The sequence below is a fragment of the Vicia villosa genome, linkage group LG1 (assembly GCF_029867415.1).
Source record: "Vicia villosa cultivar HV-30 ecotype Madison, WI linkage group LG1, Vvil1.0, whole genome shotgun sequence".
NCBI lineage: Eukaryota > Viridiplantae > Streptophyta > Magnoliopsida > Fabales > Fabaceae > Vicia > Vicia villosa.
This window is the reverse complement of record NC_081180.1, coordinates 40,083,182-40,091,164: the sequence shown is the minus strand read 5'-3', so window position 1 is coordinate 40,091,164 and position 7,983 is coordinate 40,083,182. Positions and strand designations below refer to the sequence as shown.

General features: G+C 31.4%; 2 protein-coding genes across 2 annotated transcripts; both read right to left on the bottom strand.

The window, feature by feature from the left end:
* Nucleotides 1-275: 275 nt before the first annotated feature.
* LOC131635024 (uncharacterized) lies at nt 276-2,321 on the bottom strand. The gene is made up of 3 exons (XM_058905628.1): nt 2,029-2,321; nt 1,717-1,839; nt 276-906 (listed from the first exon to the last, which is right to left on the bottom strand). Exons 1-3 carry the CDS (start codon nt 2,261-2,263, stop codon nt 761-763), a joined length of 504 nt encoding a protein of 167 aa, XP_058761611.1. The 5' UTR covers nt 2,264-2,321; the 3' UTR covers nt 276-760.
* A 3,062-nt stretch (nt 2,322-5,383) lies between these two features.
* LOC131635011 (eukaryotic translation initiation factor 5A-2) lies at nt 5,384-7,401 on the bottom strand. Its single transcript, XM_058905625.1, has 5 exons — nt 7,167-7,401; nt 6,964-7,086; nt 6,795-6,851; nt 5,742-5,816; nt 5,384-5,628 (listed from the first exon to the last, which is right to left on the bottom strand). Exons 1-5 carry the CDS (start codon nt 7,287-7,289, stop codon nt 5,524-5,526), a joined length of 483 nt encoding a protein of 160 aa, XP_058761608.1. The 5' UTR covers nt 7,290-7,401; the 3' UTR covers nt 5,384-5,523.
* Between the last annotated feature and the right edge of the window lie 582 nt (nt 7,402-7,983).

Genomic DNA, 7,983 nt, shown 5'->3' with positions numbered 1-7,983 from the left:
GATTCGGTGTAGGCCATAATTCTTGTTTATTCATTTCACTATCTAAATATTTCAAAACATTAACAAACACTCTAGCCATAAAATATAATAGAAACTCTCAACAGACCATTCATAATATAACACAATTTTTTAACAACTTTTCTTTCCAAAATATACAATAATCTACCACCACATCGTCTAAATACTAGTGTATCAATTCCCTGTTAGTTTATCATTATTAAGACAGACGAATACTTGTGAAACATGTCCATTCATGTCATCAAACAGCAGTGATGTGAATACGAATCCCTTGTGTAGTTTATAAAAATAACAGAGTTTTCAATCCTAAGACTGAATTTGACACAGACACAACAATAAAACATTGACACTTGTAATAGTTTAAAAAATATATATTATTGAATACAATCACATTTGTCGGGACGAACACCTGACACACTTCGGGGTTACAGGACTTCCCAAATTGATAATTTGCAACAGTCTGGTGCTGTAATAAAACCTTTGCTGATGCACTTGCCCAACAATCCAGTGGGTACTTTTGTCTAAAATTTACAGCTTATGTTTTCACTAAGTTAGCACCCACCTTTTAATCATCAAGTATAAACGGTCTAGATATCAATCTTTACACAAGACCAATGACAGAAAGTGAGATTTGTAATGTTTTCTCTGTAAATAAGTAAAGAGAGTAAAGTAAAAGTTTCGACCTCTTTTACTAATGCAAGTTGATTTGAAAACTTGTTTATTATAGCTAAAACTCATCCTCCTAAGGCAACTTGCATGCATCTGTGTTGTCTTTTGCTTTGGCCTTAAATTTTCCAAGCATTTCATCAACAGTTCTGCATCTACACTGGTTCCCTGGCCGGATTACATCACCATAAACAGCCATCTCAATTATATCGAGCTCCTTGTCTGTTTATTGATCAAAATTATTAGGTTTCTCTCTAATTGTGAGAAATTGAGCATTAAACATTTTCCTTAAAGAATCATATGGATAAAATCATAAAAGTAGTTGTTGAAGATATAGAACTCAAACAAGTCAATAATGGATCACCTCTCAGTATCTAAACAAGATCTCAAGTTTTACGTATTAATTCATACAACAGGATACTGAACAAACATACAGCCCTAATAGAGTGGTTGCAAATCTGTCGCTATAAGATACAATATCAAAAATATTAACAACTGATTTGTAGAGGTTCTCACAATCAAGGACTCAAGGTAATTCATAGCAACAAGACGGTGATCTAAATGGATTCAACCAAAATGGAGCCATGACTTTCAATATAGCGCTACTAGAAGTCTAAGACGCAAGCTAAAGCATCTAAAGTTGCAATTGAAGTTGATAAATTTGTAAAGAATTTAGTAAATACATCCAATCTGACCAAGGAAGACAAACAAAAATGACTTTTTTGCAGAAGTTCTTCAATGATGTAATCTATAAAGTGCAAAAATCTGAAACTGAAATGAAGTACCTATAATTATTATCTAACACATTTTGGATATAGCGTTTTCCAACTGAGTGCTTCAAGTTCGAATATTACTAAGAGAAGATCAACAAAGATTTTGAATAAAACTTGATATTTTTGTTTTACTAATTTAGATGCTACTACCATTTTGTTCCCCTAAAATGCTAGGGTTTAATTAAGAACTTCCTATGGTTAGAATGCATAACAATAGGTTAAAGGACATGTTCAATGTAAACAAAGACAGTATGCTTACCAGTAAAATTAATATCACAAGAGTAACCTTTCAACTTCTCCGAATCAATCTGATATTTGTCCGATTTCAATCTATTAACTCTTGATTGAAGTATTTGGCAATTATCGGCTGTCGATTCACCGCCTACAATACAATTTCACAAGTCAAATATACTTCAATTATACTTCTAAATTCTAACTACTATGTTCTTAATTCAAATTATGAAGGAACAAAAGATGATCAAGTGATGCAATTAGGAAAATAAGGAGGACCCAAAAGAAAATAAAGGATAAATATGAAATGGAATGTAAAAGGGTGGGAGAAAAATGGAACCTTTGGAAAAAGGGACGATGTGATCGTACTCGTAGCAGAGGCAACCAAGGCAGTTGAAGAAGCGCTTGCAGACAATGTTACCTGCGGCGTCTTTACGCCACCTTTCTGGATGGCGGCCGGGTACAGTATCAGCCTTTGTCCAGCAGATGCTCTTTGTCTTTGTGTCAAACTGTCTTGGTCTTTTGTCGCCGTTGCCGTCGCTTTCGCCGCCAGAACGGTGCGGCGAGGTAGTCATTGGAACTGTTAGGGGAAGAAAAGTGAGTAGCCAAAAGTTAAGAGTTTCATGAATATTGTTAGGGCGGTTTTTTTAAAATCGAACCGAACCGAACCAAATATAGTTAAAATTTATTTCAATTAAAATTTGTTTTAATTGATACCAAACCAAATTAAAATTATTGTTTTGATATATCGTTTAAAAATTATAAATTATATTGAACCGTTGGAAGAGAAAAAAAAGAAAGAAAAAAAATGCACCGAGCCACCGACAGTGTAAAGTATTTTAATCGAATTATTTGTTAAAGAATCGGATTGTTAAACTATTTTAAATTTTTTTAAAAAATACAAATTTAAAACATGTAAATAGTTTTTTTTTTAGTTTTAATTTCGATTTGATTTATTTGTCATATGATTCATGCAAAAACCATTAATATAATATAGTTTGGTTCACTAACAAAACATAATAGTTCAATTCAGTTCCGCGTAAATTCAATTTTTTTTAACACCCCCTAAATATTGTGCAAGCAATACTTTGAAATTAAAATAAAAAATTATATTTGTTTCGTAAAAATACTTATTAAAAATAGTTTAACCAGAAAAACTAATGTTTTATTAAAGGTTAAATTATCAAATGAAAATGAGACTAAACTATAAAGAGTCATTAGGTAGAATGTATCATAAGTTTTCGGAGGTTCTTTAGCTGTGACAAAACAATTATAAATTTTATTTTGTCATAGTTGAACTATGATAAATATTTTATGAGGTTTTTTCTAGCCATCGTTTAACTACATTAAATTGTAGGTCATGTGTAGTAATTTACTTTACACACTCTCAAAAATAGAGCCCTGAACTTATATCTTAGAAAATTCGACATAAAAGAGAAAAATATATATATAACTAAAATGAAGTTAAAATCAATATTGTATTGAATTAATTAGTTGAATAAATTCAGTGTTCATTTAACATCCAAAGTGAATATAAGCAGTCTAAACTATAAGTCCATTGTCGTCTTTATAACTGCAACACATCACATATTCAACCTCACATCACACACGAATCTTGTGTCTTCTTGATGAGGCTTAAGATATCTCTAAGTTGATTATCATCATTTGAGAGTTTAAAAAACTTAAACTAACGGTGATTCTTTAAACCTTAGTCTTCACTAAGAAGTCGTTGGACTACAATGTTGACTATAACCAAATGACTTGTTGATTTGGGAGGATAGTTTAATCAACCATCTTGTGCATATTTGACTGTTTAAGCTATCTTCAGTAGTTGCTTGACATCAAGTATTGTTATTATCAAAACTAAGCTACTGATTGAATTGCATCTTTGTTGTCCATAAATTTTATTATTTTTTTATCATTTCTTAATTATACCTACAAGCACATAGATCCAAAAAAAACAGTCTCGCATGGTGAATTAGTTGCAGATGTCTATATGAATCAACCCTTAGGATATGAGAAAGGAGGAAAGGAAAAGGTATATAAATTGAGAAAGACTCTTTATAGCCTTAGGCAAGCATCAAAGGTCAAATACAACAAAATTGAATCCTACTTTTGTTTAGGGATGTTCGCAGATCGGTTTGGTTTGGATGTTAGAGAATCCGATATCCAAACCAATCAAAAATATATGGATTCGTTTGAATTGAATTTTTATATTTTTTTCGATAAAGTCTAATCTGAACCAAACCGAAAAATAACGGATTGATTTAGGTTGGATTGATAGGATACATTAGAAAAAATGTGCACAATTTTTTTTTAAAATATCTAATTTACATCAACTAATTTTCCATAATAATATAAAATTCTTAATTTTTTCACTTCTCCATATAGGTTGTTAATGTCACAAATGATGTTCATTTTCTTTTCTTTTTGAAGTTGAATACCTTAAACTAGTTTCCATGATAATAATGATATAAATTATATGAATTAATATGGTTGGTTCAGATAGATGGGGAAAAGCATGAAAATGCGGATTTCATTAGTTTGGTTCAATTTTTACCCAAGCTAAAAAAATGTTGGACCCAAACACCACAGTTTGGTTTGAATTCCAATTTGGTTCGAATTTGCCCAATCCAATGAACACCCCCTACTTTTGTTATGAAAACTTTGAAAAATTCCCCATGAACATACCTTGTTTGTAAAACATAATGGAGATATCATTTTAATTGTCAACCTATATGTAAATGACCTGGTTTACACTAGCAATAATGATGAAATGTTTGAATGTTTTAAAATGTTTGAATGTTTTAAAGAATCAATGAAAAGAAAATTTGCCATGAAAATTCTTGGCAAGATAAGGTACTTCTTAGGTGCGAAAATGCAGGAATCTTCTTAGGTGTGGGGGAAAAGCATGAAAATGCGAAAATTCATAAATCAACAAAAGTATGCCAAAGAAAACATCTGCATGAATAACATTCTTGAAACTGTAATTTTAATCTCGAAAACATGTGCATGAATAACATTCTTGAAACTGTAATTTTAATCTCGAAAACATGTGCATGAATAACATTCTTGAAACTGTAATTTTAATCTCCTAAACATCCGCGAGTATAACTTGGACAAAGTTAAAATGTCAACTTGGACAAATTTTCTACTTCGTATTCCCTCCGTTTTTGTTGAATAATTAATTATTCTAACTTATATATAGACCATATAAGTTAATTATTTTATATTTCGAGCATCAAATTGCAATTGAGCATCGAAATAACATTTTTGGTTTGTAAAGAAAAACTGTGATTATTGTGGCATGTTTACATGATAAAATATAAGAATAGTCAGCAACAGAATGGAATTCGATGCAACTCAATAAAACTTACTTAAGATAGAAATGAGGAAAAAAACGTTGCAATTGAACCAGGTCTTGGAAGTGTTTATCAATCAATAGACAAATTTAACACCAAAAACTTCTTATGAAGTGAAAGACCAGTTATAGCTATCTGGCAAAAGATCTGCAATAAAGCTATTATAATTCTAGTTTTAGCTATAAACTGAAGCAAAATCAACACATTATTTTCAAGTAGAAGAGCTTACTGTTGACAGCTTGGAGAATTTGAGTTATCACTTATCAGCAACAATAAAGATGATAACTTTAACAATCAAAGTAGTAAAAAGCCTTGTTTATAAATAAAATCACATGAAAACAACATAGCAAAAATATATAAACCAAGCAAAATCCATAAACACGATAACCACCACTAATCCGACAAGAATCTATAAGGAAATCTTTTAACAAAAACAAAATAAAACCTTAAATGAAACAACAAATAGCAGAAATCTAGTTCTTGGGACCAATATCCTTCAAGGCACAGATCTGCTCCTCACCCATAGCAGACATCACAGACACAACAAGGTCCTTTCCCTCCGCAAATCCATCCTTGATCTACAGGCAGACAAAACAATGAGTTGATCCCATACAATCACATGATAATGAGTTGATCCCATACAATCACATGATAAAAAGACATACAACCAGTTTTGTGAAAACATACTAACCTGAGTGAGCAGACTGTCATCGGTTGGAAGCTTGAGATCATCCTTAGTGTTGCCATTTTCAGTAAGCAGACTCACCTGCAATAAAGCAAATCAACATAAGCAAAGCAGCATCAACAGTTAAAACTAATAACTTATACTAATGATATAACATACAATATAAATTTGTTTGGACGGAGTATTTAGGAGGGACGATTTAATCTTATTTTGAAATTTGATTGGTAAAAGTAAATTTAAGTTGGAATGTCACATATGATCAATGATCAACTATATGTAGCCCTTCAAAACCCTCAAACTACAAAATAAGCCCCATTAGGGCTAGTTTGTTCAGATTATAAAAAAGTTAACTTAATTTTTAATAATGATGGAAGTTTCTTTTCTTTAGAAAAATAAGTTAAGAGGAGCTACTCGGTCATGAAAAACAGATAATGGATTTTTTTCAAGGTCTTAAACAAGAAAACATGTAAAAGCTGAAGTTTCTGGACATGATACTATTTTTTTAACTCAAGTTCTTGACAAGAAAACATGTAAAAGCTGAAGTTTCTAGACATGAAACTAATTTTTTAACAAAAAGTACTTTGGTTAACCAAAAACCATAACAAAGGGCTATCCTAAGATGTCCAAACATATGCATCAAAGATGTCAAAGACAAAGAGCTATCCTAAATTGTCAAAACATATGCACTAAAGATGTCAAAACATATGCATTAAAGATGTCAAAACATATGCATTAAAGATGTCAAAACATATGCATTAAAGATGTCAAAGACAAAGCGCTATCCTAAGATGTCAAAACATATGCATCAAAGATATGTCAGACACAGGGCTATCCTAAGATGTCAAAACAAATGCATTAAATATATGCATGAATCAAAGACGACGAAGAACATAAATTTAAACTAAGAAATCCATCTTTAGAACCATCTAAGGGTGAATTAATTATTCAATACATAAATTTAAAACCACCAAAGGGTGAATTACTTATTAATACATAAATTTCAAGTCACAAATATGAACTACTTAACAATAGACAACTAGGAACAAAAAATCAACTTACAAATCCATCCTCAGAGATATCAATGAGCTGGTAGTCGGTACGATTCACATGAGGAACCTAACCAAAAAAAAAACAATTGCAATAGCATAAATCAGAAAACAGTTACATAAATAAAAAAAATTAAAAAGGGAAAAACAAATAAACAAAATAACAATAGATTCATTCATACATCACAATTATGAGAAGAAGGCACAATATCTTCAAGTTTCTTGCCGGTAAAAATATCAATAGCAACAAAATGACACTTTGCGTGACCGTGCTTTCCAGTCTTAGATGTGGAAACTTCCACAACCTATTAACATAAAAAATCAAATCAATCAATAGAATGATAAACATAGAATCAGAAAAAACCAGATCTAATTTTGAATTTACTTTGCAGGGACGATTCTTGATAACGATGTGACCACTTTTACGGATGGTACCGGCCTGCTGGGGGTAGGTTTTGGAGGCACCGGCATCGGCCTTGGATTCAAATTGATGCTCTTCGTCCGACATGGTGGTGAGTTAGGGAAGTGTTGCGACGGTGACGGAGAAGAGCGTTAGAAGAAGAGAGTAGGTTTTTTTATTTGTTCGGTTTCAACTAAAAGGAGGATAACTAAACTAGGGTTTTTGTATGTTAGGTTTCGAGTTTAGATTCGTTGGATATCACCACGCGTGATATGGACGCTACCACTTTTGGGCCAAAGCCCAATAAATTAACTTAAGCGATCATCTTCATTTTTTAAAAATAAAATAAGTATTTTACGTTTACATTATAAACTTTAAAAAACATATATTTTACGTTTACATTATATAATTTTTTTTATTAACTTCTTAAATTAATAGCTATAAAAAAATTACTTTCTCACATTAACTATCAATTATACATTATCAGATAGAATTGTTTTTTCGAAATAATCATGTATTAAAAAAAATTACGCAAATAACCATGTTTTAGGAATGGTTAAAGTGGATCAGCGATGTGGGATAACGCCTGCATTGAACCTTTTAGAGGAGGCGCCATGTGAGACAGCGTCTAGGTCCATTCAAGAGCGGATCTACCTTTATAGCATTGAGGGCTCAAGCCCCCACACAAAAAACAAAAAATTAAGTCAATAACATTACTAGTTTTTTCTAGCCCCATCAATTTATATAGGTTTATCTATTTGCATTTACTCACTCAAATTTAACTTTTCACTTTTTCAACTTT

What these genes read in the sequence shown, in the direction of transcription:
- LOC131635024 (XM_058905628.1), bottom strand. Translation starts at nt 2,263, where the DNA reads ATGACTACCTCGCCGCACCGTTCTGGCGGCGAAAGCGACGGCAACGGC. An exon ending in CATCGTCCCTTTTTCCAAAG is followed by an intron (nt 1,840 to 2,028) that starts GTTCCATTTTTC and finishes ATTGTATTGTAG; the next exon opens with GCGGTGAATCGACAGCCGAT. An exon ending in TTGTGATATTAATTTTACTG is followed by an intron (nt 907 to 1,716) that starts GTAAGCATACTG and finishes ATCAATAAACAG; the next exon opens with ACAAGGAGCTCGATATAATT.
- LOC131635011 (XM_058905625.1), bottom strand. Translation starts at nt 7,289, where the DNA reads ATGTCGGACGAAGAGCATCAATTTGAATCCAAGGCCGATGCCGGTGCC. An exon ending in TCAAGAATCGTCCCTGCAAA is followed by an intron (nt 7,087 to 7,166) that starts GTAAATTCAAAA and finishes TTATGTTAATAG; the next exon opens with GTTGTGGAAGTTTCCACATC. An exon ending in CTTCTTCTCATAATTGTGAT is followed by an intron (nt 6,852 to 6,963) that starts GTATGAATGAAT and finishes TTTTTTGGTTAG; the next exon opens with GTTCCTCATGTGAATCGTAC.